The sequence below is a fragment of the Meriones unguiculatus genome, chromosome 8 (genome assembly GCF_030254825.1).
Source record: "Meriones unguiculatus strain TT.TT164.6M chromosome 8, Bangor_MerUng_6.1, whole genome shotgun sequence".
NCBI lineage: Eukaryota > Metazoa > Chordata > Mammalia > Rodentia > Muridae > Meriones > Meriones unguiculatus.
Window position 1 is genome coordinate 8,453,005 of NC_083356.1, and position 18,817 is coordinate 8,471,821.

The 18,817-nt window shown below is 44.4% G+C and overlaps 1 protein-coding gene across 3 annotated transcripts in view; it reads left to right on the forward strand.

The window, feature by feature from the left end:
• The window catches only part of Adamts20 (ADAM metallopeptidase with thrombospondin type 1 motif 20), a 117,775-nt gene that overhangs the window by 38,286 nt on the left and 60,672 nt on the right, over nucleotides 1–18,817 (forward strand). For 2 of the 3 annotated variants that reach the window (XR_009593579.1, XM_060388762.1), the window contains exons 8-18: nucleotides 404–509; nucleotides 2,165–2,311; nucleotides 3,660–3,801; nucleotides 6,316–6,420; nucleotides 7,759–7,904; nucleotides 9,005–9,186; nucleotides 9,285–9,421; nucleotides 11,866–11,983; nucleotides 14,462–14,557; nucleotides 16,432–16,598; nucleotides 16,744–16,873. Coding sequence is in view for 1 of the 3 variants with exons in the window: in XM_060388762.1 (XP_060244745.1) it covers nucleotides 404–509; nucleotides 2,165–2,311; nucleotides 3,660–3,801; nucleotides 6,316–6,420; nucleotides 7,759–7,904; nucleotides 9,005–9,186; nucleotides 9,285–9,421; nucleotides 11,866–11,983; nucleotides 14,462–14,557; nucleotides 16,432–16,598; nucleotides 16,744–16,873 (1,476 nt within the window). In the remaining 2 variants the exon portion in view is untranslated. Of the gene's footprint in view, nucleotides 1–403; nucleotides 510–2,164; nucleotides 2,312–3,659; nucleotides 3,802–6,315; nucleotides 6,421–7,758; nucleotides 7,905–9,004; nucleotides 9,187–9,284; nucleotides 9,422–11,865; nucleotides 11,984–14,461; nucleotides 14,558–16,431; nucleotides 16,599–16,743; nucleotides 16,874–18,817 lie in introns of those variants that run through there. The other variant, XR_009593580.1, reaches the window with a different exon arrangement.

Here is an 18,817-nt window from a genome sequence, read left to right on the forward strand (position 1 = left end):
AAACTCCAAACTTTAAAAGTTAAGGGAGCACCCCGGCAGCTGCTTTCTCCTCTTTATTTGTCTACCGATTGGAACTCTTTGCCTTGCATATCACCCACACCAGACAGTTCTGTGTTCCCTTATTCTGTATGTTAGCAGAAGATCATTTACTAGCCCTGTTATTTTTATTATCTTCTTGCATGAGAGAAAAAAATTTTTTACAGAAAAAAATTTTTTCAATGCAAACTGTTCAGTCTGTTCTTTTATCTTTCAGCTTTAAATATTTGTTCACTATTAATAGACAATTCTGCATTTATTTTCAAGTCGTAATTCCACCACCAGTGAGTGCTTTACATTCAGTTTCACATTCTGATTTTGGTGGCACTTCCCATTTTGATGACTTACGTGTGTGCGGTTTTTCTAGGCTTAGCGGAGTTAGGTACCCTGTGCGATCCTTTGCGGAGCTGCTCCATTAGTGAGGAGAACGGGCTGAGTGCCGCCTTCACCATCGCCCATGAGCTTGGGCACGTGTAAGTACCTTCCCTGACTTGAAGAAAGAATGCGCTCTCCACTTGCAGTCAGTCAGCCAGGAGCACCTGTGTCTCTCCATCAAATACTGTATCCTTGATCCTTGAAAGGCTGACTTTGGTCTTTTGTGATTTGGTAGGTCAGACCAGCAGACTAATCAACGAACTAGAACTTGGAAATTCTTTTATTTCATTTACTATACTGGATTACATAACAAGGGCCTCTGGCCTTTATTTTTTGTTATCCTATATATAGTCAGGTCCTGCCTTCTGTCATTGTTTGGGAGGGCCAGCAGGGTCTCCTGGTTCAGGAGAACTCTCCATTAAGACTTGAAAAACCAGCGCTTGTCATGCTATTTTTGCTCAAAGCCCTAGCCTAGGGCATGGTCCATGGGAGTTTTTTTATTCATCAAAAGATTCTTTTTAGAACTCTCCCACAACTATTTGGAGTTCTCTTATTCCTGCTTTATGAAAACCCTGTGGGTGTTCTGTGCTCTAAGAATGGAGGCCATGATTTTCCCTGATGTGCTCAGAGCCTGCATGAAAAGTTTCAAAGTCCTACGAACTCACCTTCTATGAAGTAATTCTGAGTGTAGCCACGGGGTAGGCCACTATATTCCTTATTTACTGCTAGGAGAGATGGCCTCTTAGCCTGAGCACATTTTCTTCATGACGTTAGACTATCTGTAGACAGTAATTTGAAATGGGCTATCTCAGGAGGCACCACCTCAGTTCCCTTTTATTGCCTAGCTCGCGGTCATGAGCAGTGGTATATAGAGGGGGGAAAGGAGATGAGGCAGAGTGGAGGAGACCTTCAGGTTGCTGAGATATTGCAGCAGTACCTCAGAGACAGTTTGGCTGGTTCCTAAAGCTGCTAGCCAGCACGCTTCACGCAGGTGAAGACGCCAGTCATGACACCGCAGGGTGTGTTCAAAGATGCCAGTCGGTACGCTGTGCGAGGAAGTGTTGTGTTTGCTAGACAGTGGCCTCCTCTCTGAGGAGCCTTGGGGCTTCTCAAAGGCAGCGGAAGAGTTTGGTGATTTCCATTCAAGTTTGAATCTGCGATGCCTGGCACTCTGTCATCTGCTGCCCTGCTGATTCTTTCCCTGTTGCTCTCCTTGTCAATATTTGGGTGCCCTGGGGGCGTCTTTTCGTTATTCATGTCCGTTGATTGTCACTGATGAGGGGCCAGAAGTCCCAGGCTTCTGCTGATATGTCGTTGGTATGTGGAATGATGCGGAGCTGAGGATTAAAGTCTTTGCATACCAAAGGACTAGTCAATGGCCTGCAATTCACCGCGGTGGCGCTTTACCTATCACGTCCGCCGCCACCTCCTAGATGTCCAAGTTGAAACATGAAGGAGTTCTTATGCGGTTGTTATGCTCCTGTCCTGAGTAGATGAGGCAGATCCCAAATACTTTCATTGTTTAGACCTTGATGACAAATAAGCAATATGTGAGGACTAAACAAAGACACAGTCTAGCGCTTCTAAGAAACCGTGACCATGGACGTGACGTGTCACCTTCCGTAAAGACCCAGAGTACAAAACCCAATGCAACTAGGCTCATGGCACTTTATACCATAACAGTTGTAGAGGCGCAAGGGGATTGTTACTGATGCGTTCATTCCTTCGTCTGCAGTGTCTGTTTGCCTTCCAGGTTTAACGTTCCACATGACGACAGTTTTAAATGTAAAGAAGCTGGGATCAAACATCAGTATCATGTAATGGCCCCAACTCTCAATTACCACACGAGTCCTTGGACCTGGTCAGCATGTAGTCAGAAGCATATAACGGAGTTTCTAGAGTAAGTCTGGATGTTATAGATATGATATATATATCCCTTTTAAAATTCTTTATGCTCTCATATATATATATATATATATATATATATATATATATAATTTCACTGCACTTAAAATTTTGTGTTATAGTTCAGGCATGTTTCTTTTTAAAACAAGTTGGACATTTTCTTGTGTTTAAACTGTTTATGGAGTATATTAATGGCGATCAGAACATCCCCACACGTCTTTTAGCTTTTCAGATGTTACCAAGCAATGTTTTGAGAGAGGCGGTTGGGTAGCAGGGGTTTCAAGTGCCCTCTCAAGCGAGAACAGCTGGAGTCAAATGAAATCTGCTCTGCAGCCACAGGGATGGAGCCTGAAACCCGACACGCCCTTTTGAGGGTGTAGTTTTGAGACTAGGCAGGTCTGGCTTCCCCAGCCTTCTGTCCTTACGTTCTGCTAGTTTTCTTTGCTTTCCAGTATCTCTCTCTCATCGAAATTGTGTTTCCACCACGGTCACTAAGAGTTATCAAGCTCATCCCATGAAATATCTGCGCACAAATCCAGTTCCTTTTAATATCTTTTATAGTTTACATTCTCAACGTGACATCATGAGTATTTTGTAGTTGCCTCTCTTGGTGAAACTGATGGAAAGAAGTAGAACCATGCTTTGGAAGAGGTACTCCTAAATGAGCCTCTGCTTTACATTTGATGCGTGGTTGACCAAAGCGTCATTGGGCAGCATTTGACTGTATTCTAATAGCAAGCTGTGAGATCAGTACCACCCTTCTCAGTGTAAGAAGATGAGTCCTGGAACATGAAAGCACACAAGTGTGAGCAAGCCCCAGGAGGCAGGGATCTTTACCTTGCTTCACTTACACCCTGAGAAGCCTCTTAAAGTGGAGAAGCATTAAGTTTTTGAAATGCAGAAACAAGAGCGTGCCCTTATTTTTGCATTTTGACAGTTTGGACAACACACTTCAGGCTAAAGGGCACTGAAAGTATGATGCTAATTATATTTTGATAACTTGCCCTTCAACAGCTCTTGTTTGCAGGGCTGGGGATGGAGTCCTGCTTCGTACATACGTTGTGTAGAAGCTCTGCCATTGAGCTCCATTCTTATCCCACTCCTCATGCTGCCATAGCTTCCAGGTATGAGTGGGGATCCACTGCAGACAGGCACACCTAGAACTCCTGCAAAACCGATGTCGTTATTGTATAAGAATGTCGCTTTGCTGGTATGGCTAGAGGTCGTTTCTCAAATAATGGGAAGCTGGGAACATTATCTTTGAGAGTAGCTACGGAAATCTGGTGGAGACAGTCATGTATGCAAGTGTATTCAGACTGTCCTATCTTCTGTCTTGGGCTCAGCACTGGCCATGGAGAATGCCTTCTTGACAAACCAAATGGGAGAGTATATGACCTGTCTCCACAGCTTCCTGGCTCGGTGTATGATGGGAACAAACAATGTGAGCTAATGTTTGGTCCTGGATCACAAGTGTGTCCCTATTTGGTAAGAATAACTCTCCCTTTTTGCTTGGAAAACTACCTGAAAGTTATAGTAAGAATGTATTCCAAAGTACACGTTTATTCTTGCATGAAAGGGGAATTAAATGGTGTTTCATAGAGAGGGCTTAAATAACGAGAAACCAAAAGTAATAGAGGATTTACGGTGTATTTAGTACTTCTAAATTGTCATTGTTCATGCCGACAGATCCCTGTAAGGAATTCCTATTTGGAAGGTATAGTCACAGCACAGCTATGTAATATAAAATTTAAAGATACTGAAATACTTCTTTGGTTCTTTAGTGCTGGGTTGTTTTCAAGGGCCTCATAAGTATGATAGAGTACATGCCTTTTAAGAGATTTGTTTTATTTTTAACTATGTGTTTGTGTGCGTGGTGTGGGTTATGCGTATGCAAGTTCAGAGCCCACAGAGGCCAGAAGAAGAGGTTAGATGCCCCGGTGCTGGAGCTACAGGAGGTGATGAACAGCTTGGTGTGGGTTCTGGGAACTGAGCGCGGGTCCACTATGAAAGCACTACTCACCAACGAGCCACCTCTGCAGCCTTACACGCCCGTCACACAGATGTAAATGCAAAGGAATTGTCTTTGTGCATACGCTCAGGTTTAATCAAAGTATTCTTCACAATTTACTTTGGAAACTTTTCCCAGGTCACACATTTTCACTTTCCATGGAAATAACTCACCACAACACTTAGGTCAGATCAGCCATCATGCTTTTCCTTTGATGTGGATGTAAGGTTAGGATTTGATTTACAAATAGTGTCAATGCTGTGGTGAATGCATGCCTTGTTTTTCTAAGAAAAACACACATTACATTTTCTTCACTCCTCTGCATGAATGTGTCAAGCTGCTTCTACCCTAATGGAGTTTTAGGACCTCTGAGGCCAGGAATACAGACTCGATTTACTTAAATAAATGTATATGTGTTGAGAGCCTGCAGTCTGAAAATCCCAAATCTGAAGTGCTCCCAATCTGAAACTTTCTGAATGCCAGTGTGATCATGCAGATGAAAACTTCCCGTGTGACCGAATGTGAAAATGACTGGGAAAGTTGCCCCCAGTTCTGCCTGTATACAGTGTCTATAAGACGCACGTGGGTTTTGTCCTTGAGCTCGGATCTCAATGCCAGGATAACTCACTAGTCACGTGAAAAAAATTTCCAAGGCATAAACAAATTAAAGTCTGAGAACTTCTGACTTCAGTAGTTTCAGATACAGGATCGCCCACCTGTGCCTCCCAGTGAGCAGTTCCGGGTCACCACATGGAGCGGCGTTTCTTAACCTGTGTGGTGACCCCGGAATAGTCTGCACGTCAGGTGTTTACCTTATGACTCACAGCAGTAGCAAAGTTACAGTTATGAAGTAGCAATGAAATTATGGTTGTGGGCCCCCGCAACGTGAGGAACTGCATTAAGGGGGTCACAGCATTAGGAAGGCTGAGAACCACTGATGTGGAGTCTACCGCACAGGAGACGTTTTCTGAGTGGGTCAGTGGAGGCCACTTCACAGCAAAAAAACAGAACTGTAAAGCTCAGCCCACAGAGTGACTAATACCCTTCAGACCTTGGAGTCATCGACACAGATCTTTTATTTGTATTTCTTGTTTGCTTGTTTGTTTGTTTTGATTTTTTTTTTTTTTTGATACAGCGTTTCTCTGTGCAGCCTTGGCTGTCCTGGACTCACTTTGTTGACCAAATTAGGCCTGAACTCAGAGAGATCCGCTTGCCGCTGTCTCCCTGAGTGCTGGGATTGCCGGCGTGTGAAAATCTCAATAAGCTTAAGTATCCACAACAAAACAGGAAACATTTACCTTAGCATTTCACCAAATGGATTCATTTCTTCTGAACTGATTTGGATAGTAAATAAACTCGGGGGGAGGGATGTCTTCTGACAGCTCCCATGACTCTGCAGCTTTCTTTCTTGTGAAGACTTTAGAATCATTTGTTAAGAAATTGTTAGTACCCAGCACACTTCACAGACTAGGAAACATTGGGATTTTTCACAGTGCCATTGCACCAGGCAGCGAACCTGTGAATAAAGTTCAACAACAAAAATCCCTCAGGGGCAGGAGGTGCTTGTGTATGCCTTTGGTCCCAACCTTCAGGAGGCAGAGGCAGGAGGATCTCTGTGAGTTCAAGGCCAGCCTGAATTATGAAATTAGTCCAGGACAGCCAAGGCTACACAGAGAAACTCTGTCAAAAAAAAAAAAAAAAAAAAAAAAAAAAAACAAAAAGCCCTTCAGAAAAATGTCCTGCCAAGAAAGGAAGCTTGTTCATATAACTGAATATTTCCACTTTGACTCATTCCTCTCATTGTTTAATATACTAGTAAAGTTTCAGATTATTTTCAAAGTAAATGCTGCCCTCCGTGTAGATGAAACTCTGACGAGAACTTGACATGTGCGGATTATGTCCAGCTTCGGCGTGAGCCAGGGGACGGGTCACAGTGGCCTGTCTGTGTGTTGACACCCACTCTGGCTCGCCTTCGTGTTGTCCCTCTGCAGAAACAGTGTCGGCGCCTGTGGTGCACGAGCGCGGAAGGCGTCCACAAGGGGTGCCGCACCCAGCACATGCCGCTGGCGGACGGGACGAGCTGCGGCCCTGGGATGGTAGGTTTCCTCCAAGGGTGAGTCTTGCACCCAGAGCTTCTGGAGTGAGCGTCTGCCCTGCCTCGCACCATTTTCCAGAATGTGAGGTCAACTGTTGTTCAGTGAGTCGAGCCAATCTTGTTGCTGCTCTTGCTGGACACAGTATACTGTCAGCTGAATTAATTTTAACTAATTTTAGCCAGGAGAAAGGCCTTATGTTATATACAGTTACAGAAGTAAATACTTGGACATAAATATTGTACTTTTATTATTCAAATAAATACAGACCTTACAATGCTTGAGCGTCAGCCTGCCCCCTCTGACGTACACAGATGTTTTCTTGCATGAATTCTCTTCCTTAAACTGTAGTTGAACGTAATTGGTGTGCTAAACTGTTTTCTCAAACCTTTGGAGGTTCTAGATATATTAGCATATGTTTCAGCTGTAAGTGGAGCACGCTGGGGTGTGATTGGAGGAGAGGCGGTGTGAGGCCTCCGGCTTTGCTCTTTCTCGGGCTTGCTTCCAGTGGTTGTGATCTCTGGCAGTTCCTGATGAATTCTTGGGTTGTTCTTCTCGGGTTCTGTAGAGAATGTTATATGACTTTTGATGGGATTTCTGCTAAATATATAGGTTGTTTTTTTGGCAACATAGCTATTTTTCGTGATCTTAATTCTGCCAATCCAGTGACATGGAAGGTCTTTCCATTCTCTAGCGCTGTGTTTGACTTAATTTTTTTTTAAATCTTGGCAATTTTTATCATAGAAATTTTTTATCTCCCCAGTCAGGTTTATGCATATGTTTGGCGTGCATGTGTGTGTGTGTGTGTGATTACATGCAACAATTATGATGACCACTGCATTATGAAAAACACTGCTTTTGAAGCTAGTATAAATAGATGCCAGATGGGCATGGTGGCACACACCTGTAATCCCAGCACTCTGGGAGGCAGAGGCAGGAAGATCTTTGTGAGTTCTAGGCCAGCCTGGGCTACAAAGCAAGTCCAGGAAAGCTGAGGCTACACAGAGAAAGCCTGTCTTGAAAAAAACCAAAAGGGAATAAAAAAGAATAGGATGCCAATTTTGATTTTAATCCTGAGTATTCCTTTCTTCTCCAATGAAAATCTGAAGTTCAAAAGCAAGAGAAATATCACATCCCTTTTTCATTCCAGCAACCACAGGTACTCAGTAGTCAGAGATTATTTACCCTAAGCTGGCATTCAACGTGACCTCACTTCTGAGTTGATGCTTGCTCTACATGACATCTTCTCTCGCTTATCCATGTGCTGCTCTTATAGGCACCGTGGAGTTCTAACTAGACGCACACAAGCCGTTTCTCCTTGTGTGCTTACTGTGTTTACAGCACTGCCATCGTGGGCTGTGTGTGACGAGGGACGTGGAAGCCCGTCCTGTGGACGGCGAATGGGGGCCGTGGGGACCCTACAGCTCTTGCTCAAGAACGTGTGGAGGTGGAATCAGAAGCACGACCAGGCTCTGTGATCGTCCTGAGTATGTCCTTTTGTTCTCTGTAAATTAAGGTTATCTCCCACGGGCCTGAACGTAAAAGTCAGTTTTGCTCACTTCTAAAGCTGGAGGTCAGTCTGCAAGTTTCGGAGATTCAGAGTCCTTCTGGAATGCTTTAAGCTGTCCTGCTTTCTGCCTTTGTAGATTCGGACTTGAATTGTATAGATTAAATTTTATAATTTGAGCTGAGACAGCTATTTTGTTCATACACTGTTTTCTCCTCCACTGTGAATTTACGTGAGGGTGATTCTGTAATGGCGTCTTCATCTTACTGTGTTTCAAATGAAACACCCTAGATGGTCCACTTGTGTTTGGCTCTCTTGCTCAGATATGTCATTAGTTACTAGCTTTATATTGTTCTGTCATCTGACCTGCCTCCTTTCCCTCCTCTGCTTCTGTTGTGGATGTCACTGTCTTAGCCGAGTAAGTGCCAAAGCGTCTCTCTTCACCCAACTCTAGGGCATGCTGAGATCCCAGAAGAGTTTAAATATTTCCGTTTTAATGTAGTAATTCATGAGCTGGGGGACACTCTGAGCAGCCGTATCATATTAAAAATGCTCAGGAATACAACACACTGTGAATAAATCTTACGGTTCATTGGAATTTGGGGCTAGGTAAATTATACGCCAATTTTATCCTCAAAACTTCTGGAGTTTATCTCCAAGAATGAATTGAAATAGTGATAAGGATATATATGTTCATATATATGTATTACCCACTGAGACGTGACAACGAGGGGTGTGTTTCTCTTTGTTGTCTGTACCTCACTAGACATTATTATTGTTTTTAGTTTTGGTTTTAGTTTCAGCTGTAAAGCAGTGTGTCACCCTTAGTTCCTGCTAATCTTGTTCGAACTGAGACTCATGTCCGGTGTCCAGGTCTCAGGTCTGTCTAAGGGGGGACGTGCTATTTTTATGACTCATGTGCCACCGAACTGCTTAAAACCCTGCTGCATGTTTCTACGTTAAGTGTTGGAAGAGCGTCAGTGGCCTTCCTGGTCCCGGAAGAGGATGGGACAGGTGTAGAAACAGGTGACGACAGCAATGTCTTACTGACGCGCTTTAAAATGTAATGAATTTGACCAGGCCAAGAAACGGAGGAAGGTACTGTGTGGGCCGCAGGATGAAATTTCGATCATGTAACACTGATTCATGTCCAAAAGGCAAGGGAGACTTCCGAGAAAAGCAATGCTCTGACTTTGATGGTAAACATTTCAACATCAACGGCCTCCCCCCTAACGTGAGGTGGCTTCCGAAGTACAGCGGGAGTAAGTACTGCCGGTGCTCCGATGAGAAAACTTTTTGCCGCGTAGAAACGCAGAACCTCACCGTTTCGCACCCAAAACGTGACTCTTCCCTTTCGCAGTTGCCATAAAAGATCGCTGTAAACTCTACTGCCGGGTGGCTGGGACCACCAGCTTCTACCAGCTGAGGGACAGGGTTGCTGACGGCACCCCCTGTGGGACTGAGACTAATGACATCTGCGTTCAGGGCCTTTGTCGGGTAAGTAAGCTTGGGCTTCTATTTTAGGACAATGTGTCTCCTCTGCTTTGGTAGCAAAGCTGTCTCTGTTTGTTGAGAGTTTGTTCTTGTGAATGCCGTCAGAGCAGCCTTTGATATCACGCGATCTCTAGGCCTATGGCTAGCTTTGGTAAGAAGCAGTTCTGTGTGTCACAGTGGTATACACCTGTATCCCAGGATCCAGGAGGCTATGGTGGGCCAGCCAGGTCTAGACAGCTGGATCCTGCCCCCCAGAAACAAAACAAAAGCAGGCTGGGCGTCATTCTTTTTGGCTGATTTTGTTTCACCATTTGTATTTAGAATTGGCATGAAGACAAGGTCAGCTTCTTTTTAAAAATAGGGGGAAATGGAGCAGAGGGTAGAAAAGCACTTGTACTACTTCAGATGTGACCTCCTGTGATGGCAGGTACCCCACATCCCCCCCTGTCTGTAGCGCTGGACTCTCGTTTCTCCTTATGTTGAGCCAGCAGGGATGGAGCAGTGGCTAGGTGTCAGGTACTGCTCACCTCAAAGAGAAGAGTTTGGCCATGTGAGGAAGTGAGTGCTCAGGGCTGGAATGAGGGACAGGAGGATATTTGGAGTGCGCCTTCCCTCTGAACTCACGAGAGGGATTCACACACGGATTTGCAGTGGAGGAAGCGGTGCGGCCCACTTCGGCGCTTCAACGCTCTTTGGAATGGGCTTGACTGGAAGACGGGAGGCAGGTGGACCGTGCGTGGAAACCCAGAGCTGCGATGGCTGGGGATCTTGAGCATGCAGCTGGAGTCTGAGCGGTGAAAGAGTGAATGCCAACCGCGGCAGCGGTTCTCAACCTCCCTGATGCTGTGGCCCTCTAAACCGGTTCCTCATGCTGTGGTGACCCCAGCCGCAAAATTATTCTCATTGCTACTTCCCAACTGTACCTTTGCTACTGTTATGAATAGTACTGTAAATATCCGTTTTCCGATCGTCGTAGGTGACCCCTATGAAAGGGTTGTTTGACACCTAATGGGGTCACAAGGCACAGGTTGGGAACAGCTAGTCCAGACAGCAAATGCACCGATGTGAAGCCATGTATTTGGTTGGTAGGGAACTTAATATGGCTGGTTTCATCTCCCTGTAGACAGGTATATGCCACCTAAATGATAATAGCCTGAACCCAGAAGGCTTAGGAGATGCTCAAAGAGACTGAACTTCCCTTTGGGAAATAGCTTGAGTAGTACAAAAAGATCATTCAGTGGCCCCAAAACTGTACGCCATATTTAAACAAGCAACATAGGCAAAAGAAATGAAACAAAAGGTGACAGAGGTGGTCAGAGCATCTAGATGCATTTGACTTTCATAAAATACACGGATAAACCTTCGTTATGGAAATACCTTCCTTATGTATAAAAAAAAAATCCATAGGGCAGGGTGATGGGATGGCTTGAGTTCTGCCCCTGGAGCCCAGGATGGAAGGAAAGAATCATTTCCCACAGGATGTGCCCTGGTGCACATGCCTTATCCCATCACCCCACAAAATGAGTGAGCAAACGTGAAGAGCAATGCACGTGGCGTACGAACTTTTCTCGTCAGGCCACTCAGTTTAGAGTTCTGTCTAGTCCACAAATCTAAAGGCCGTGCCGTGTGCAGAGAGTGCCGTGGGAAAGCAGCTATGCGTTTCTGCTTCCCTGAAATGTCTAGAAAAACCCTCTGGTAGACACTTAGGCTGATAATTAACCTGTGGGAAATCTGTTCAAATGTCTACTTGAAGTGCCCTTTCCTATTTTTCCTCAGAGTTTCTAAGGCCATGATTTTGTTTTAACGAAATGTCAACAACATCCCTTTGGAGTATGTGAATGTGTCGCTAATGCATCTGTCTGAATTGTTTTTCTTTAAAGAGTGGTTTTCTTAAAAAAAAAAAAAAAGTTAGTTACTTTATGTGTTTCCGTGCTTTGCCTGCTTGTGTGTGTGTGTGTGTGTGTGTGTGCGTGTGTGTGTGCGTGTGTGTGTGCGTGTGTGTGTGTGTGTGTGTGTGCCGCATCTGTATGTTGGCTGCAGCAGCTGGGACAGGGTGCCAGATCTGCTGGAACTGCAGTTATAGACGGTTGTGGGCCTCTAGGCGATGCTGGGAATCGAACCCAGTCCTCTCTCCAGCCCTGAATTATGGCTTCTAAGTGACTGGGGAATACAGGAATCATTTGTCTGTCCCAATGCAGAGCTCAAGTTGCTACCTAAGGGCATTAATTCAGAAAATTCTGTAAACCCTTTGAAATACACTACTCGTTGGGCCCCGTGAGCACAGCTGCTCACGGATTGTCGCCCACCTGGCTCAGCGGCTACTCAGGGAGGCTCTTGTGGTCCTGCTTGTGGAAACATCCCTTTGAAGAGAGCCTGGCGTACTTTAAAGCACTGCGCACGTAATTAGTCACTTTGATGATATGAATCACGATGATTGTGTTTTGAAGCAAGCTGGCTGCGATCATGTGTTGAACTCCAAGGCCAAGAGAGACAAATGTGGAGTGTGTGGTGGAGATAATTCTTCGTGCCAGACCCTGGCGGGGGTTTTCAACAGTGCCCATTACGGTAAGCTGTGCGTGCTTGCCTCCAGCTTTCCCTCTGAGCTGAGGTAGTGCTCGGCTGTGGGATGGGGGCGGGGCGGGGCTGTAACATTTCAACCTGTGCGCTGTGTGTGTGTCGGGCCCGAGTGATCGTCAACGAGGAACGGCCAAGGGTGAAGAAACTGACTCTTGATCCAGGTGTGTTATTTGACTTAATGAACTTGCTTGCCTGAACCTGATCCTATGTGTTGTTGCCTTTGTTTTTGAAAAGAGGTTCAATGTGTCCCAGACTGGCCTGGCAGTTATGATCGTCCAACCTTGACGTCTCAAGTGCTGAGACCAAAGGCCTGCACCATGCCCCGCTTTTGCTGTGCCGGGGCCGAGTTCAGGGCTTCTCGAATGTCCGGCAAGCTCTGTACCAACTGAGACCATCCCAACCCTAAGTCTAATTTTTAACAAACAACAACAAAAACATCAGATGCGTTAATGAAAATCAAGCAGTAAATCCAGTGATATTTGACCATAGTGTGTGAATGTGTTTCAGGTTTTGGAGACCTTTTTTAATGGTGTTCCTGCCAATTAAAATGAGTGCACTTCTGACTTTTTCTTGAAACTTGCTTTTAATTACTTTTAACATTTGAACACTTCGTTCATTCATTCATTCATTCATTCATTCATTCATTCTTGTGAGGAGATTCCTGTCCTATGTTTTGTGTCTGGTTTTAGTACTCTACTGAAAATGTGGGTTGATGGTGAAGGGTGAATATTTTAACTTAAATGTTGGTTCATAATTGTGCCTCCTTTGATTTCCTAAGTAACACGCACATTACAGTTTCAGTGGATACTGGGCCGTGATTCCAATTGTATTTCAAAATTTTAAGACTGCCTCAGACATTTTCCACTCGAAAATTTTCTGGGAAAATATTCATTCCTTTAATGAAGGTGCAAGCGGACCCGTAAAACTTTTCTTCTACAGTAAAAACTTACTTCTTTCAGTGTTGTTTTCAACATTAAAGAAAGTATTCATCCGGTCGAGCTCATGATCTAAAAGTGATTATTTGATTCAAGGTATAACACAAGACCTAATTTTTATATTTTTAATCTGGTGGGGATAACATTTACCACTTCTGCCCCCTGGTGGCTGCCTTCATCCTGGCACCTTTGTGTGTGTGTGTGTAGGTTTGCTTTGATGGAGGGGGTGGAGAGTGGTAGGAGAAGTTGGTGAGGCTGTTGGATAGTGAGAGTTGTCTGGGTTAAAATTAATTTTGGAGATTACCACCTGTCAGATACAGAGCAGTCAAACTGTAATCTTTATGTTAAGTTATGACACCTTGAAGAGATAAGTCAGGCCTACAGGCAATCTGGCACACTCATCTTTAAATGAATGTGATCATGTTTTGGAGAAGCATTTTCAAATTTAATATGTAAGAAAAATTACAACTCTTATTCATACACTAAATTGAAGGAATCAATTTTTTGTTTTTAAGGAAAAAATAAAAGAAAGAAACCCAGAGTGATATCTATAGAGCACGCTGAATTCTGTGCTCTGCCTGCAGGATTTTCTGGCTAGGTGAATATCATTAGTGCCAGGAAAAGCTCCCTTTTTCTTATTTAATGTGCATTTTATCTTGTGTTTCCTCTCCAAGAAATGTTAATATTGCAGAATCGTGTCCTATAAACTGGAGATATTACTTTCATTCCACTCCAATAAACTTTTTACTTTTCTTGTAATATATGCTCATAGACTTTTAAAAGAAATGTAAAATTTGGATATAAATATGGAGATTCTCGTTTGAGGTCCAAACTAAAAGCTTAAGTAGAAAATTTTTAAGTTTTTTATTATTGTTTCTCAATAATAAAACTTGTGGCTACTTAGTCTCCATAAACGTATCCCGTCAGTGAGCCTGATAGCCCTAGATTTGTGTGTGCATTTAAAATCTTGGATCATGAGGGTGTTGGCCTGAGGTAAACATTCCATTATACATTCAGAATTTCAGAAGTAGTAAACATATAGATATAGGAAATGTTGGCCTTTAAGAATCTCAAGGTTGGAGCTGAAGAGATGACCTAGAAGTCCTTGCTCCTCCTGCAGAAGACCCGAGTTCAGGTCTCAGCTCCCACGTCAGGTGGCTCACAACTGCCCTAACTCCCTCCACTTCCGGGGAACCTGAAATCCTCTTCTGGCCACTGCACGCACACACCCCAGCCCCTCCCCCCACAACCAATCATTCACAGTAATACAATTAAAATTGTAAGAAGAAGCTGAATCTCAAGGTCTGTGCATTTGGGGCAGTTGCCTTCCTCTCAGTCTTGCAGAATGTGTAAGGTGCAGTTTCAGATGGGGAAAACAAAACAAACAAAAAACCAAAACCCACTTAGTCACCTTTCAAACGCTGGAAAGAAATGCTAAGTGTGGCTGTGCCGTTCCAGTCTTGCAGCTACCTGGCTGATGGTTTAACGTCCGGGTTTTGTGAAGTTTTAAGTGTGCACAACTATATTGCAGGCTACAATGTCGTCGTGAAGATTCCCGCCGGGGCAACAAACATTGAAATCCTGCAGCACAGCTACTCTGGAAGACCGGAAGACGACAACTATCTTGGTAAACACACGTAGTCAGCAGTGTGGCCTGTGTGCAATTTCTTGGAGTCTTGTGATTGATGTAGCCCTTTAAACCACACAAAACATAACCTTTTGGAAAGAAAAAAAAGAAATAACAGAAAAAAATTTAGGTTTTGTTTTCCGTGTTGTTGGTGAGCAGTATATTCAGAATAAAATTATCTTTTTTTTCTAATGCTCACCATAGCGCTCTTTAGTTATCCTAAAATGTGTTTTTCCACCATGTAGCAGAAGTACTTAATGCAGTTTTATTTAAAGTTTTCTTATACATGACAGATTTCATATTTTGAGGCATTGCTGGATACGCTCCTTGTGCACTTGTAGTGTATGAACACATTTTTGTTGCCTTTTTTTTTTTTTGGTCTTTTCGATTTGGAGAACTTTGCTTAGATAGAAACGCAGAGGCGTTTCTGTACCGTGGGACAAATGTCACACTTTATTTGTTCTTTAGCGTAGTCTGTAAGATGCTTCAACTGGGCGAGGTTCCCGGGATGCCAACAACATATTTTCTTCAAGATTCCTTTCCAGGTCCCACTGAAATTTTAACACAAGTAAAAGTCAAGAGAGAAGCACTTGGTTAATATAGGGTTTTACTATTATGAACCATACAGTGTTCCATGGGGCTGAGAATTAAAAGTAAACAGGCCAGTCATCTACCCTGCTTACATACTTCTGCAAACTTTCCAGGTTTGACTGTGGCTAATTGCCTGTTAGGGCAGAAAGATTAGCTCTAGAGACCGATGCTGAGGCTTGTGAGGGACCACATGGCAATCAACAGGCCCTTCCTTTGCTGCCGCCCTGCTGTGGACTTCACGCCACTCCGTGTTTAAACACAGCACATTATGAATGTATACTACACATCTACACACGTACATGCCTGACAGGCGTTTCAGTCACTCTTCCCGTTGCTGTGATTATCCACCCTGACAAAAGAAATCGAAGAGAAAAGAGTTTGTTTTGGCTCGTGTTTCAAGCGTGTTGAGTCCACCGTGGAAAGAAGGTGCTGGCGACAGCGGCTCAAATGATGACAGCGTATGCTCAGCCAGCATTTTCCTTTCTTTGCACACTTGCACCAACGTCCAGGAATGGTGCTGTTCTGTGTGATGGAATCCTAACCTCAGCAGCCTAATCCAGATGACCCTTCACTGGCCTGGCTAGTGGTTTACCTAATCCGGATGGCCCCTCTCAGGAGGCTTGCCTTCTAGGTGATTCCAGATACAATCAAGTTGATAATTTTAACCATCACCAGGGTTTGTATCAATTCTTTCCAGTAGAAAAGAGCATCATAAAAAGACCTATGAAAGGAAGGTAGGGATACTGTTTTGAAAACCGTTTTCGAGGAGTGAAAGAGCTTAGGGATAGGAGGGAGGCGAGTGGGGGAGAGAGTAACCAGGATTCACTGCATCCATCTATGAAATTGTCAAAGGGCTAACTTAATTTAAAAATCCGGCCTTAAAATGTTAAGGCTTTGCACATTTGTTCCAAGTTAAGCTTAAATAGAGTACAGATGGGCTGCTTTCGGCATTCTGCATTGATGACTGATTAGCTGGGTGCTCTGTGTGCCGGCACTCTGGTTCCTCCTGTTTCTCCTCTTCCTGTGGGTCCTTCCTGTTTCGTGCCTCTGAGGGGGCTCTGGGGTACAAGAGGGGAGGGTGAATCTGTCTTGGTATATTTGGCTGCTGTGTTGGTTTTCTTACTCGCAGATGAGAGACCACAGCACAGCGAAGCAGTCTGTCTCCTTAGCATCGCCTTATGTTTACCTTCTTTAGATTCAGAAAAGAGTTTGAACTTGAAAGTGAAGGAACTTACTTCCGTCCTATTTGCTGATTCATGAGCTGCCATTCTGTTGTTTTACAGCACTCTCTGACACCCACGGGAACTTTCTCCTGAATGGAAATTTTGTTGTAAGTATGGCAAAGAAAGAAATCAACATCCAGGGAGCTATTTTTGAATACAGTGGATCAAACAACTCGATTGAAAGGATTAATAGCACTGATCGGCTGGAAGCTGAGCTCGTTCTGCAGGTAACAGCCTGTTGTCAGCGGTGAGGCTCAGCTGGAGTCTTATCAGCCGGCTAGCTAAAGGCTTAACATGATCAGGGATTAAAAGCAATGTCTTCAGAGTGTATCTTTTATAAATTAATTGTATGTTCCTCTGTATTTTATTGAGGTGTTATGTGTGGGTAATTTATACAACCCCGACGTGCACTATTCCTTCAACATCCCCATTGAGGAGAGGAGTAATCTGTTCTCCTGGGATCCATATGGGCCGTGGCAAGACTGTACCAAAATGTGCCAAGGTACCCTGGCCTTAAATAACAGACCCAAGTTTATGCATGCTGGTTTGTTCGGTTCCTCTTAAGTCTGGCTGGCTAACGAGTCCTTCCATACCTGGAGCAATAGGCATGCAGGGTGGCCTGTCTGCATCCCTTCACCTCCACCTTTTCTCTTCTTAACCATCCCGCCAACTCCGTTCTTCTCACCACTATTCACTGTTTCTTTCCCTCCTCTCCCTCTGGCTCTCTTGGCACTCATTGCCCTCCACGCATTTTTTTCCCCTTAGAGTCCCATCTGTCTTTCATGGTTGCAATGTCAAAAGTTAATTTTATTTCCCTTTCTTGGACATGAGAGTATGCATCAGCACCGTGGTTTGAAAAGCTGACGGGATCAGAGAGGAAAAGAGCAGAGCAGGAAGACGTAGAACAGAGGGGAAACAATAGAAATAGTAGAGCCGTGATGTGGTATGGAATTGTGGGTGGTTTGTGACATAATGCTATGTTCAGTGCAGGCAATACTTGCTGAGGGGCCGTTCTGGCTTGGATTATTAAGAGCCAAATTTTGTATTCAGACATAGCCCATTCATAAATAGATATCTTCATGCAAGTGCAGTGCTGCGGTTATTCAAGGAGATTCCCCAGAAAAGGTGGAGGAGGTTGTGGAGTGTGGAAACTGAGTTTGTATAGAATGGAGAATGGGGGAGGAGCTGATGGTAGATTAGAGGGAAGGAAGCTGAGAAAGGTGAGGAAAGGTGGGAGGTCCTGAAGGATGAAGATCATCTAGTCACCTCACCTGGCAGGTGTCACAGGAGCAGTGGTGCTCTCCAGGAAAGGCACCGTCTCTGTACTTTGGCACTGGGCAGAGCCACTCAGGATGATCACAGGAAATGGTTTTCCTGACCTTGTGTGGGGTGGACCTTCTGTGGAAGGGACACAGTACTAGGTGACATAAATGCGAGGGTGAAAACAATGCAATGCCAATACTGGGTGACTCGGGGTTTCTGTTCTTTGATGAAACATTATCACCAAAAGTAATCTGGTCAGGGAGGCACCACCCTCAGCGGGCTGCAGCCGCCTAGCTCAATCCTCAGTCAAGAACATGTCCTACAGTCTTGCCTACAGGCCAACCGTATGAAGCATTTTCTCAGTTGAGATTCCTTCTCTCAGATGACTCTAGTTTATGTCAAGTTAAAAATCTAGCCCTGGCCCTGGGGAAGTTCAAGGGGTCATTTTGACAGAGGCCTTAGGTGAACTTTGCAGAAGACACATGGAGTGCAGAGATGCGGGAGCAGCCATCCTGCCCTGGATGTGTGAAGAGTTGGAAGATGTGTGGCTGTGGCATGGGAAGGCAAGTCAAGCCACAGGTGAACAGAGATTCTAGAGGCAGAGGGTATGTTTCGGATAGCTTCTGGGAGGCCATGGGGAGGAAAATGGAAACTAGTAACTCCTTTGCTACAAAATTCTGTGACTAGATTCTCAGCTCTGTGTGACTGTGGCCTGGTACTTATTTTGCTGTGTTCTGAAAGTAATCCGTACTCAGGACTTTAGAAAAGCTGTGCATTTTGTCTTGGAATTTTCTGAAGTTAATTTTTCAGTGTTATTTTTCTCTTTTTCTTTGCAGTAGCCCAAGCTTGCCGTCTCTGAAACCCTTGTCCAATTCTTTAATGGTGTAAATTCTAGATAGACAACTTCTCCTTAGACACACGAAGGTCTTGCCCTCTGGCTTCTTCTTCAGCTTGCTCTTCACTTCCCTGTCCTTGTATGTGTCATTTTCCATTCTTGAGGCCTTCTGAGTCCTCTCCTTAATTCTAATGATGTCAGAGAATGGGATGCATGGCTTGGGGACTGGGGAGATGAAGAAATGACAGACAGACACATGTACTGAGAATGTGGGATTGGGTAGAGCCATGCTCACTGGGATGGAGCAGCACCAACTATATGAGAACCCGGAACCTCAGCATGTTTACA